General features: G+C 37.7%; 1 protein-coding gene across 1 annotated transcript in view; it reads left to right on the forward strand.

Moving 5' to 3' along the window:
- Positions 1–14,032, forward strand: part of LOC149257141 (TOM1-like protein 3) — a 154,268-nt gene that overhangs the window by 95,953 nt on the left and 44,283 nt on the right. The window contains exon 6 of the mRNA XM_089413653.1: positions 13,441–13,522. Within this exon, the coding sequence (XP_089269779.1) occupies positions 13,441–13,522 (82 nt within the window). The remainder of the gene's footprint in view (positions 1–13,440; positions 13,523–14,032) is intronic.

The following is a 14,032-nucleotide window of genomic DNA, read 5'->3' on the forward strand; positions in this document are numbered from 1 at the left end:
AGGTTGTGATATACCTGTCATAGCTGATAATGATACTTGTGGAATACTTCCATCATCTAGTTCTGGTGAAAATTCTGGAGCGTCTTCTGTGTCTTCTACGTCATAATCTTCACTGTTTGAATCATTGGTTGCTTCACAATTATATAGGTTCTTTGGTTCTTTTCCTTTAGCACATCTATGTTTGGGGTCCCACTTCTCACCACAGCGTTTACATTTACCCTCTTTTATCCTTTGTATTTCCACATTAGATTTTTCATCTTCACGACGATGTGGTGGAACATATCTTGTATTATTTGAGTCCACATACTGGGGTATCCTTCGTCTTGCATAAGCTTTTTCTACTGTTGACCAAAATATTGGTTCGGATTTCTTTTCGGCTGTTTTTGCTTTTCGTCTTGCTTCTTCTATAGATGTAATATCATGCATCTCAAGTTCTGCTTGTAAATGGGTTTTGAGTCCCGAGATGTATGACTGAATTAGACGAGATTCTGATAACCCAGGTACTCGTGTTACTAAGGTTTCCCATTCTTGAGTGTATTCATCCACACTTCCTTTTTGTCGTAATTTGATGAGTTTTGAAAAGAATTCTTCTTCCTTTACACCTTGGAATCTTTTGAAAAATGCATCTTTAAACTTTCTCCAGCTAATGACGTGTGTTGTTTTTTTCCACCACATGTACCAGTTGTATGCTTCTCCTTCCATTTTCATGGATGCATGCCTGAGCTTTTCGTCATCGTCAGTGATGTCATATATCTCAAAGTATTCTTCTGCTTTATTTATCCATGCAACATTGTTTTTTTCGTTTCCATCGAATTTAGGCATTTCGACCTTTGCCCTTCGCTGGTATGTTGCCACTGGTTGAGCGAAAAAAGGGTGTTGATTGATAAAGTTATCCCAGAGTTGCTTGTTTGTAAAGACTGTGTTACTTGCTTCTTGGTGGGGTGTCACTGATTTTTTTGGGGATTCAACCTTGTCATGCGAGTCTGTGGACTTAGTTGAATCCGACGAGACGTGTTCTTGATTCTCTTCACCTTCTAGTAGTTGCTCGGGCGTACAATTCGACCTTTTACACAGAATTTTTAGCATTGTTAAGACCTCTTTGAAGTTGACTTTTGTTTGGACATGTTGACTTTCCATTTTTATCTCTATTCGATTTGTCGTATCTTCCAGATTTTTGATTTTGTCCGCTTGCTCCCCAAGCTTGCTCTCGACTTCATTTAATCTTCTACTGACCTCGTCATGGTTGTTATTTATCTTTTGCTCTGCCTCCAACAACCTTTTCTGGAAATCCGCCATTGTCATTGTCGATATTGAGCGGGTTTGCGGAGGCGTGTATTTATCTGCCAGTTTAAAGGTTTTCCCTTTTTTTTTTTAAATAATTAAATTAAATTAATTTAATAATTTAATTTAATTAATAATAATTTTTTTAAATAATTAAATTAAATTAATTTAATAATTTAATTTAATTAATTAATTATTATTATATATATTTTTAAATAATTAAATTATATATCATATAGTTTTCAACTATATACTATATGTATATAAAACTATATATAATATATAATATATAATTTTTAATATAATTTAATTATATATATTTTTAATATAATTTAATTATATATATTATACATATATATAATATAACTCTTATCGAATTTACTTTGGAGGAGCGGCACCACGAATTTAATTATATATATTATATAATATATATTTTTTAATATAATTTAATTATATATATTATACATATATATAAAATAACTCTTATCGAATTTAATTTGGAGGAGCGGCACGACGGTTTGAGCGGATAACACGACAGACGTGGGCAAGTAATTAAGGTTAAGAACAGAGGGATGAGAACAGCGGACAGAGACAGTGGCGACTGCAATAAAAAACGATTGTGGGGATACGATGATTGACGAGGCAACGGAAAGGGAGGTGGACGCAGTGTGCAGCTGGACCACAACGCTCAAAACGACAGATCTCCCGTGGATGCGAAAGGCCCACAAGACTACAGACCACCGATGCAGCGTGTGGTCAGCGGGTAACCTGCGGTAGCAGCGGAATGGAAGGAGGTCGTGACAGTTTCAACGACAGTCGAATTTGGTGGACAACGAGTCAAGGAATGACGGAAGCATGAATGTGTGGGTATGACAGCGTGCGGATAAGGTTCTATCAGTGGCAGAATTGGAACAAGGAACAAGGGAACAGTGGTCGGAAATTGTCGGTGTCTTGAAGAAGGCGAAGTTCTGGGCTAGGGTTTCTGGTTGGAATAATTTCTAGGGTCTGCGGGTTTGAACAGGTAGTTGGATCAACAAGCCCGAGGAACGAACTTGCTCCGATACCAGATGAAGTGTAAAAACTTCGGGATAACAGAAATATATATAGAAATAATTTATTAATAAAAGAATAGACAGATGATGTTGATTTACACTGGGTTGCCTGGCTTATATACCGCCATGGGCACCCTTTGGGAAAGGGCACGATCTTATGATCGTGCCCTTTCGCCTAACTAAACCTAAATTAAATAATAAACCTAAATTTAACTAAATTTTTACATAACACCAAGTCTTTGGCTATCGATTCTTCGTCAAATTTATTGCTGTTGCAGTCAAGCGTTTCTTTAAATATTTAGGGTTTCTCCGTCTCGCTACCAGGCCTTTAGCTATATATATATATATATATATATATATAACAAAATTAATAATAAATATTATTTAAAAAAAATTCATAAAAAAAGAGATTCAAAAAAATATAGAAAAAAATCAAATTCAATAAGAAAAGGAAAAAAATAAATTAAAATAAGTGCATAATAAAGATAAGAGGGAATCTTTCCAAGTATATTTAAAACTTTTTACGTGGAGAAGCCCGTGGTTTTAAAAACAACCCATAGTAATTGCCCATGGTATTTTAAAAAGTAAAAAAACAAAAAACAAAAAACAAAAGGAATACGTTTTACTTTTTACATGGAGGACATTTTAACGGAGGTTTTAAAAACAACCCATGGTAATAGCCCATGGTATTTTAACATCATGACCGTGTCGAAGACGTGAACTTTATATTTATTAAGTGTGGTTACATCTGTAGGAATTTACAGGGTAAGTTCCACAAAAAGAATACCAAAAGGACACCGCTCACAACCAGATCTCAAATCAATACACCAGTATTTTTGACGTGGTTAAAACCCTCAGAGTGCAAGGAGGGAAACAGTCCACGGCCTGTCCCAACGTGGGTACTACAGGCAATTTATTAATCAAAGAATGAAAATTTACATAAGCTTCTCTCATGCACGGATTACCCGAACAATGACCCTCCATGCGCTTTAAATAGAACTCATGGACCAATCGGGTGTCAAGCCACGGATCAAGTGTCGGTAATACCGAGGTGAGAGTGAACCGTCGGATCACTACATATCGTGACCGTCGGATTGTAAGTTACAAAATGTACAACGGTAAAGAAACACACTTTACCTAACTCTAACCTAACTCTATACTAGACCAAGTTGAACTTAACTATATCCTATGTGTCGGAATATCCTAACATCCCCCCTTAAGAACAACTTGGGATAGGATTGAAGGATTTACAAATATGACACAATAGGAGAAGGAAGGAGGCACTAGAGCCTATCCCCCCTTAGTGACAACTTCCTGAACTCCAAGCATATATCGAAGTTTAGTGAACTTCGCCTCTGTGAGAGCCTTTGTGAAGATGTCTGCAACCTGATCATCTGTTGGACAATATTGCACTTCAAGAACATGGTCATGAATGAGCTTTCTGATGAAGTGCATGTGTAGTTCAATGTGTTTGCTGCGCTGATGCTGGACTGGATCTTTGCATAGCTGAATGGCACTTTGATTATCACACCAAAGTGTGGTTGGATGCTGCTGCTCAAAGCCAAACTCTGATAGGATCTGACGAAGCCACAAGGCTTCCTTACTAGCTTCCACGGCACCACGATACTCTGCTTCTGCTGACGAAAGAGAAATGGCAGCCTGTTTCTTACAAGCCCATGTAATAGGTCCTGAACCAAGAGTGAAGACATAACCGGCAGTAGACTTCCGATCATCAGGGTCACCAGCCCAATCAGAATCAGTGAAACCAACTAACAGAGGAGCTGCTTTGGCACTGTAATGAATCCCAAACTGTACTGTACCTCGAACATAACGAAGTATTCTTTTAGCTGCTTTCCAATGACTTTCACGGGGGTTTTGCATAAAACGAGCAACAAGGCCAACAGCAAAGGAAAGATCAGGACGAGTATGGGTTAAATACAAGAGTTTTCCGACAAGTTGACGGTATAAGGTAGCATCAACTTCAGGAGAAGTACAAGAGACTGAAAGTTTGACTCCAGACTGAAAGGGAGAAGGGGCTGGCTTACAGTCTTCCATGTGAAAATGACGAAGAATATCACAAGCATACTTGGACTGGGAAAGGAAAATACCCTCTTGGGATTGCAAGACTTGAAGACCGAGAAAATAGTGTAAGTGTCCTAAGTCTGTCATTTCAAATTTCTTTTTAAGGCTTGACTTCACATGGTTTATAAGGTTGGGATCACTACCAGTAAGAATAAGATCATCAACATAAAGAACAAGGATGATAAGAGAGTTGCCCACTTTCTTGGTGTAGACAGTATTGTCAGAATGACACCTAGAAAAGCCAGATTCTAAAAGAAAGCTATCCATTTTGGCATACCAAGCCCGAGGAGCTTGCTTGAGGCCATAAAGGGATTTCTTAAGTCGACAAACAAGGCTGGAGTCTGTTTGTATGAAGCCAATGGGTTGTTCCATATAGATTTCTTCCTGCAAGTCCCCATGCAAGAAGGCAGATTTAACATCCATCTGATGGACTTCCCATTTTAAAGAGGCAGCAAGGGAAAGAACAAGGCGGATAGAGTTCATTTTGGCAACAGGGGAGAAGGTTTCAGTGTAGTCAATGCCTTCAACCTGTGAAAAGCCCTTAGCAACGAGACGAGCTTTATGTTTATCAACTTTCCCATCTGGTCCATACTTGGTTCTGTAAACCCATTTACATCTAACAAGTTTGCGTCCCTTTGGTAGAGGAACAAGATCCCATGTATCATTTGTCATCAATGAATGATATTCTTCATTCATAGCTGCTTCCCAATGTGGATGGCCTGAAGCTTCTGCAAAAGTGTCAGGATCATGATTTACTGGAGCTTGAGCCAGTAAAGAAGAGGCTCTTTCAAACTGAGAACGTGTACGTCGCTGATCTGTAGGATCACCGGCAAGATCACCTGCTGCATCCCGAGTAGCACGGACCCATCTTGGAAGTTGAGGATCCTGAGAAGGTGGGGGAGGATTATCATCCTCGCTTTCATCATCTGAAGAAGAAATGTTTTCAAAAGTAGAAGAGATAGGAAGAGGTGGCACATCCGCCGGACTAGGCTCGCAGGCCGATTTATTTTCATCAAATTTTACATCTCTTCTAATGATAACATTTTTGGACTTAAATGGAATAAGTCTATAACCTTTTACATCTTCAGAATATCCAACAAAAGTACATTTCTCACTCTTAGGTTCTAAAGCTTTATGCTTTTCATCTGGAATATGGGCCCATGCTTCACTTCCAAACACACGAAAGTGACTTACATCTGGTTTAATGGAACTCCAAGCTTCTTCTGGAGTGATATTCTCTAGAACCTTAGTAGGAGTGCGATTGATTATATAATTTGCACAATTAATTGCTTCGGCCCAAAAACTAAGACTGAGTCCTTTAGATTGCAGCATACAATTAGCCATTTCCTTTAAGGTGCGATTTTTCCTTTCAGCTACACCATTTTGTTGTGGAGTGTATGGAACAGTATGTTGCATTTGAATTCCATTTTCGGTGCAAAAGTTGATGAATGTGTTTTTAACATATTCTCCACCATTATCAGTTCTTAGCTTAAGAATTTGATGTCCAGATTGTTTTTCAACAAAGGCTTTGAAGGCCAAAAAAGTGTTAAATACTTCGCTCTTGAGTTTTAAGAAGTATACCCAAGTGCGTCTGGAGAAATCATCAATGAAAGTTAAGAAGTACTTGCAGCCAGAGAATGAAGCAACAGGAAGAGGACCACATAAATCACTGTGCACAAGCTGTAAAGGGGCTGAGGCGTGCCAAGAGGCACGTTTGTCAAAACTGTCCCGATGATGTTTTCCGAGTACACATCCGGAACAAACACCATCTCTGCAAGATACCATAGGAAGACCTGTCACCATATTTTCTTTACATAGATGCTGAAGGGAGCGATAGTTTAAGTGACCAAATCGCTCATGCCAAAGTTTGCTCACTTCATCATTATGAGCAACAAATACTGAGGGAAGATTGGATGACCCAAAGTTGTGAAACTTATACAACCTTTTGGAATCATCAGCAAGACCAGTAGCTAGAATCTGTTTAGGATCTTTTAGATCCTTGATTACAACATCATGAGGTGAAAATTCAACAATTTTACCTTCACCTGAATGAGTTATCTGATAGACAGATAGAAGGTTGCAGGATAAGGTTGGAACACATAATACATCATTAAACTGACCATTGTCTAGATGAACAGTTCCAGTCCCTACAACATTAAGAGATCTATCATCACCAATATATATATTTTTGGTGTTACAATCATTTAAAGAAGAAAACATGGCTTGGTTTTTGGCCATGTGACAAGAGGCTCCAGAATCAATGAGCCACTCATGAGAATGAGAAGAAGAAGAAGATACATTTAATGCATAACCAGACTGAGATGATTGATAATGACATGCAGAAAGTGCCATTCCGGAAGTTGAAGTTGAAGTAGGCTCCACATGGATGTTATGTTTCTTCATTGCGGCTTCCAAGGCTTCCATCTTCTTAAAGCATTTAGATTCTAAGTGGCCATCTCGATTACAAAAGTTACAATGTCTATCAGTCTTCTTCCATTTGTTTTTATTGGTCTTATCATTTTGCTGAAATGATCTTTCATTTTGAGGCTGAGATGGTTTAGGACCATTCTTTTGAGGATATGACTTCTTAGGATTCTTTGAATTTGGTTGCTGCTGGGCGGCTAACGCTTTCGTGGAAGAGTTTCCAAGATTAAGAAGACCAAGGTGTAAGAGTTTTTCTTGTTCTCTTATTAAGGAATCACAAAAGGAGTCAAAGGAAGGGGCCTTGTATTCTTGTCCTTGACAAATGAAAGCTTCCCTTGTAGAATGGAAAGTGGAAACAAATACAGAGTAGGCTGGTCCCAACTTAGTAAGGATGGAATAAATAAGGTTACCATCTTCTTTCTTAACTTTAACACCTTCCAAGAGATATCTAAGGGTCTTGAATTTGGACAAGAAATCTTCAATGCAAGAAAAATTATTAGGATCCAAAGTAAGCAGCTCATTTTCAAGTTGATGGGCTCTAATTTCATTTTTAATTCCAAAAACTTTAGCAAGTTTTTCTAATGCTTCATGAGGAGTCTCAAGTTCTGCAATGTGGAATCTAAGATCAGGAGAAACAGACATCCCTATCAAACCACGTGCTTGATCTTGTCTATTTTCCCATTTTGCCGCCTTGTCTTCATCTTTTGGTTTCTTCTCTTGGTCTGTGGCTATTCTGTAGAGACCTTTACTTCTAAGTAAATCTCCCATGTAGGCTACCCATTGGAAGTAGTTAGTGCTGTCAAGAATGACTTGGCATGGACTTTCCATTTTAAAAAAAACTGAAGCTGAAGATGCTGAAAGTAAGTGTTCCAATGGATAGATCTCGAAAAAATAGGCGGTTTTAAAAAAAACGGCTCTGAAAAAGGCTTCCGGATGAAGAAGTTATGGCTTTTTGAAAAAAAAATGTTGACGTTGCCGGCAAAGTGCGCGAATGTGCGGGAATGAAAAAATCCGCCCCCACAAAATGGAGACTTGAACCCAAGACCTCTACTCTCTTAAAATAGCTTTGAACCAATTGATCTATACAAAAAATTTGAGAGAGAGAGAGAGAGAGAGAGAGAGAGAGAGAGAGGGGGGGGGGGCCTTGGTTTGCGTGCTTGCCTTGAGAAAGCTCTTTTTCCCTACAAAACACAAAACACAAAACCCAACACGAATATGCAAAGAAAAACGAACCTTACGGCTCGAAGTTAGCTTTAGCCAAAAAAAACTAGAAATTTTAAAAAAAAATCTCAAAGTTAGCTTTAGCCGAAAAACTAAATATTTTTCTCAATGTTTCTGATTTTCCGAGATCACACTAAGGTGCAGGGAAAAGAGCATACGCATGAGAAAAATCCTTCCTTTCTGTTTCTGATTTGCCCAGATCGCACAGAGTCGCAGGGCAAAGAGCATACGCAGAAATGAAAGGTATAGATCCGGTTAAAAAAAGGCTAAATAAACTGAGACCGAAATAAGCAGAGAGAAAATAACAGTAAACTGCAAAAAAACACTGTATACCTCCCGATCTGAAAAATGACGCAGCTAGGGCTACCGGAAACCTTTTCGCGTGAAACGAAAGGGGTTCCTCACTGGAACAGATGCTCCGAACGCAACAGAGCAGTCCTCTCGGCCCGAAAGCAGTCAGAAACAGCAGATCTAGGAAACGACAGCCGCATGCAGTTCTACCGGCTTCAGATTTGGATCACCAACGGACGCGGCCCTCAAATAGCTCTGATACCATGTAGGAATTTACAGGGTAAGTTCCACAGAAAGAATACCAAAAGGACACCGCTCACAACCAGATCTCAAATCAATACACCAGTATTTTTGACGTGGTTAAAACCCTCAGAGTGCAAGGAGGGAAACAGTCCACGGCCTGTCCCAACGTGGGTACTACAGGCAATTTATTAATCAAAGAATGAAAATTTACATAAGCTTCTCTCATGCACGGATTACCCGAACAATGACCCTCCATGCGCTTTAAATAGAACTCATGGACCAATCGGGTGTCAAGCCACGGATCAAGTAATACCGAGGTGAGAGTGAACCGTCGGATCACTACATATCGTGACCGTCGGATTGTAAGTTACAAAATGTACAACGGTAAAGAAACACACTTTACCTAACTCTAACCTAACTCTATACTAGACCAAGTTGAACTTAACTATATCCTATGTGTCGGAATATCCTAACAACATCATAAAAGTTTATATTAAGTGTGACTTTTATATTAAATGGGGTGACATTAAAAGATATGAAGGGAGTAATTAAGTATATAAAAAAGGAACCAATTTATTATTTAAAAAAGAAGTGAAACTATTATTATTATAAGATAATAAAGTTATTTTGAAAAAGGCTCGTAATATAAAAAAATACATACATATATACAAGGCAACATTATAAAGGAGAATTTTTTTTAAAGGGTATTCAAGTTTTTAACAATCCACATTAAGGGAGAATATTGGATATATATATATATATATATATATATATATATATATTCCATACAAAGTTAAAAGAAGTGAAGAAAAAGATAAAATATGGAATTCTTAAGTAGGGAACAAAAGCAATCAATCGCAAGAGATGTAGAACAATTAATTACAATAATGGAGCGACAGGCTGAGAAAAGGAAGAGAACGGATTCCTTCTTCCATTCTTTACATCCATCATCACTTCCACAGAATGATGTTATTCAATGTACTGAGAAAGTGTAGCTAAAAGATCAAGAGAATGACAAAATAGCCAAAATTCAACAAAGCAAGGAAGTGTTAGAACGCGAACATAAAAATCTTGTGGATATACATTACAAAGAAATAATGGAAAAGGACAAAGAAATTTCTCGTCTCAAGGACCACGTCGAAAAATTACTGGCACAAGTGAAGAAGACTAAAGTCTCAAAGAAAGAACTCAAGCAACATTTATCAGAACAAGAAGAGGAAAATTTATGTTTAAAGAACCTTAATAAAAATTTATTAGAACAAATTAGAGATCTAAAAGATGAAAAACTTAAAATTCAAAACACTGAAAATAAGGTTGATGAATCAAAAACCAAAGAACTTTTACGTCTGAGAAACCATAATCAAAGTCTGCTCAATTAGACTAAGAAAATTAAGGAGGATAAGAAAGCATTAAAAGATAAGTTGGAACAAGTCACTCAAGAAGAAGTATCGAAATCTCTAGTCACAACAGTTCAAGTTGAAAATAAGGGAACAAATATTGATCTAGTGAATATGACAACTCAAGAAGACAAGTTAGTTGAAGAAAGAACACCCATAGATGTTGTCGTTCAGACAATGGACATCCCAAGTGAATGTTCCATAACCAATTCAACAACATTTTCTCTAGAAGAAAATCTAAAAACTTTATATCGGCATCCGAATCATGAGAATAGAAAAATCAACCAAGCTGTGTATCAGGACCATTCAAACCGTAGACAACAAATTAATGTTTCAGAGAATAATGACGTAACATCAATTCCGTCTTATGCTGACAAGTCGTTACAAAATTTTAGTGATCAGAATGCTATACAGAAGATTAATCTGGGATGGTCTGATCCCTTCTCAGTGCGACAATTTTGTTTGTCACTAAGAAGATCATATCAACTTGTATCGACGAGGATGACTATTCCGAGACAGAAAGACTTTCGAAGTCGAAAAAAGGATCAAGCCTTTTTCATCGACAAGCTTTGAGGACAAAGCTTTTTGAGGAAGGAGGCAATGTAACGAATAAAATATATAAATAATATAAATATAATGTAAAAGATAATAATCATAAATAATAGTTAGTTAAGCTAGTAATTAGGTTGAAGAGGCATGTCTAATAGGACATGACTCTTCATGAAGAGACACTTGCTTGGTATATAAGCAAGCCTCTCGTTCTCATTTGTAAATCATTCGTTCTTATTCATTTTTATTTAATATAATATTTATATCCCAAATGGATATCTTGACATTCCAAGTCTTTTGGAGTAATTAATTTACAGAAGGAACTTTGTTCGCTTCACTAAATGAAGTCCCTCATGTGTGAAAATGAGTAGGAGGGCTCCAATAAAAGTTATGAAGGGGGTGGCCCCTTGTTCTCCAAGCAAATGACTTGTGGTGCTCTCAAGTGGTTGTAGGGGCACAAAGAACATCCTCATGGGTCTCCAACTGAATCGATCAAGCATGTGCTCCATCTGTAAGGGTGGAATATTGATGCAAGCCCTCCCTTGTCTCCATATGGGCCCTGGATCAACTATCAAGAGTGTAGCCGACTGGGCTAGGTGGGTTAGGTGCATCATCATCATCGAACAAGTGGTACACGAGCAACCAATAAGTTGTGTTGAGGGATCCATGGTGTGGCTATCTGCTCTTTGTTATAGTGGAGGCCTATGTCTCTTAACGCCCACCCTATAAATGCCATTAAGACCCTATGGAGGGCTTGAATCCCATATAGGGACACCAAACCCTAAGATGAAGACTCATCTACAATCCTGTATAAGATCCAATGCATCTCCTCGTCTTCTAGCACAACAATTCATTAGTGCAATTGAGCGAATGAGCTTACAAATCATGGAACCAAGTGGGCACTACATAGTGGCATGCCCTTCCATAATTGGCTTTAGAATATACATGTGTCCCTAGGTTCAAGAGGGAGGTTAATCAAGGACTCTATTAAGTGGTTTCAACTTGTAAGGGAATGACAAGTCCATGGTACATCCATTAGATGGCATGTGTTACATGAAATAATGATGGAATGGAGTGGGGCAACATGGAAGGCTCCAAGCCACATGCCATGGCACAAGGGTAGCTATAGCAAGGGAAGCCCACACATGGGTCTATAGATGTAGGAGGGAGCAATTGTGGTACATGAGTCACCCTTGCCATCATTTTTCCACCCTTCTTCATATGCCTTTTGCCTTTTATTGATTTTTCTTTTATAACTACTCGGGGATCCAGGGAATGAGAGCATGATGTTAATGATATAACCGTGAATACTCTTGTAAGTTGGGCAGTTCATTTCCCACTAGGGGTTGGGACAATCATGGCTTCCTTAATGATGCAGGGGGCTCACATAGGGGCCCTAAGAACCAAGGTGATGGCCATGATAATGGAGTAGAAATCATGTTTGGCTTTTTCCCACGTGTTAAATTTTTATGTCTTGGCCATCTTTTATATTTTATGGTGCATTTCTTGTTGTAAGTGGCCAAATTATGCTTTTAACTTTCTTTTTAGCTGCATTAACCTCTGGAGAGAGAATCTGCTTCCCCATTTCATTGTCTGTACACATGAGTAAAAGAGATTGAGTTAAATAATGATTTGAAGTTTATAATTTCCTCATAGGTAGACCTCAGCACAAGGCTTTACATGTTGCAAACACACCTCATTCAATTTACCACCACCATAGAATCCCCAAAACACTGAAGCTTAGAGACCTTTTTTAGAAGAGAGAAAAAGTATTTTTTAAAACAAATAATTCAGCATAGATGTTGGCTCTCCTGCTTGTTCCTGCCTTGAAAGAATGATAATCACTGAGGTAAATTATCTCTTCTGCCACACAGATATATGGATCCGCTTGACATGCTCCATAAAAATAATGCCAATCCCCACTTTCATTTATTTGTTCCCTGCCTTGAACTTGAATGAATGAGACTCACTAAGTTAAACTATCCCTCATCACCTTTTTCATTCAGATGCAGAACCTGATATCCTAATCTGGGAGTATATATTCCTACAGAGGGGTTCTTTGCCCAAACCGGCTAGTATCCTAATCTGGGAGTATATATTCCTACGGAGAGGTTCTTTGCCCAAACTGGCTCATCTGATGATTCTTTTATTTTTACATGGGTGGCCGCAAGGGTGACTACATATGCATCCTGTATTTCACCCTTTCTGCCAGCTATGCCTAGTAAAGCTGGTGGCTTCCATTCATACATAGTAAGTAACCTAGATATGTTTCAATGTTTTATATTAGATATAATCATTAATCAGATACCCTGTTCCTATTGGTCATGATTTTTCTTTGTGAACCATCTCTTTTATATAAAAAATGCAATATGCTCCCATCCAATCATAATCTAACTTATGTTCAAATATGTTCATCTGCAATACATGCCTGTGTATATTTCAGTTAAGTCTCTTGCAAAGGGAAACAAATAGAGCAATGCAGCCAATGATCTTGCAAGTTCGCAATTGTATTTTACATGGTGAACATTTCATGTTTATGACAAGCTGCATGAGATCCATTTGTAAGGCTACTGTGATGTAGTTGATCCTTTATCGCTAAGTTGTTCTGAAGGACCCACTTCCCATGTATTCAAGTCTTTGCATGTGAAAATCCTCATCTAGTATTTTTCTTTACCATGAAATTAAAATTCAATTTTGAAAATTTTGGCTGTGCTTCACTGACTTTGTTAAAGTATTATCATTGCGAAAAAACTGGCACCAAAACTCGTATTTTTAGTAAATTGTTGTATGTTTTTGGATGTATTATTGACTTTGCATTGTAGTATTAAATTAACTTACACAAGAAATTGCATTTATGAATTTTAATGTGTCGAATATATTTTTATGTTTTCGTCTTTCAGCTTGACAGAGATTCAGAATGCTCGAGGTATTATGGATGTTTTATTGGAGATGCTAAATGCTCTGGATCCTCGGTCTAAAGAGGTTATTGCCCATGGCTATAACTAAATAATTTTTTTCTATCTGATTCCTTTTTTGGGTATCTGGCTTTAACTTTTGGTACCTATTATTTTCTTTCCTACACCAGTCCTTGGTCTGATGAAAGTGGCATCATATACTTGAGCCTTATTGAAAGTATGAGATCATTGTTTTACTGTTTCTGAGACAGTGGGTTTAATATAATAATATTAAGTTGTAGACGATTTGACCTGGGCAGATATGTCATATGTTTGAGACTGTTCTCAGTAACCGGTCTGGTTTTAAAGTTTGTAGCTATGATGTATCATCAAACCTTCTCTAAAATGCCTATTGGAAAATACTTATTTAAAATGCGAGAACATAGCCAAGCTGAATACATTATTGCAACAAATATTTCAGACAATGTTTACAAAATGAAGACAATAGACAGTAAATGGTGTGTTACTGTTCAGATGTGAAAATTCAGCTAACCTCAAATCCTATTGCAGCAACTGATGTTATTTCTTCTATTTGTTA

The sequence above is a fragment of the Pinus tabuliformis genome, chromosome 6 (assembly GCF_031772625.1).
Source record: "Pinus tabuliformis cultivar Carrire ecotype Pingquan chromosome 6, CPIR1, whole genome shotgun sequence".
Classification (NCBI taxonomy): domain Eukaryota; kingdom Viridiplantae; phylum Streptophyta; class Pinopsida; order Pinales; family Pinaceae; genus Pinus; species Pinus tabuliformis.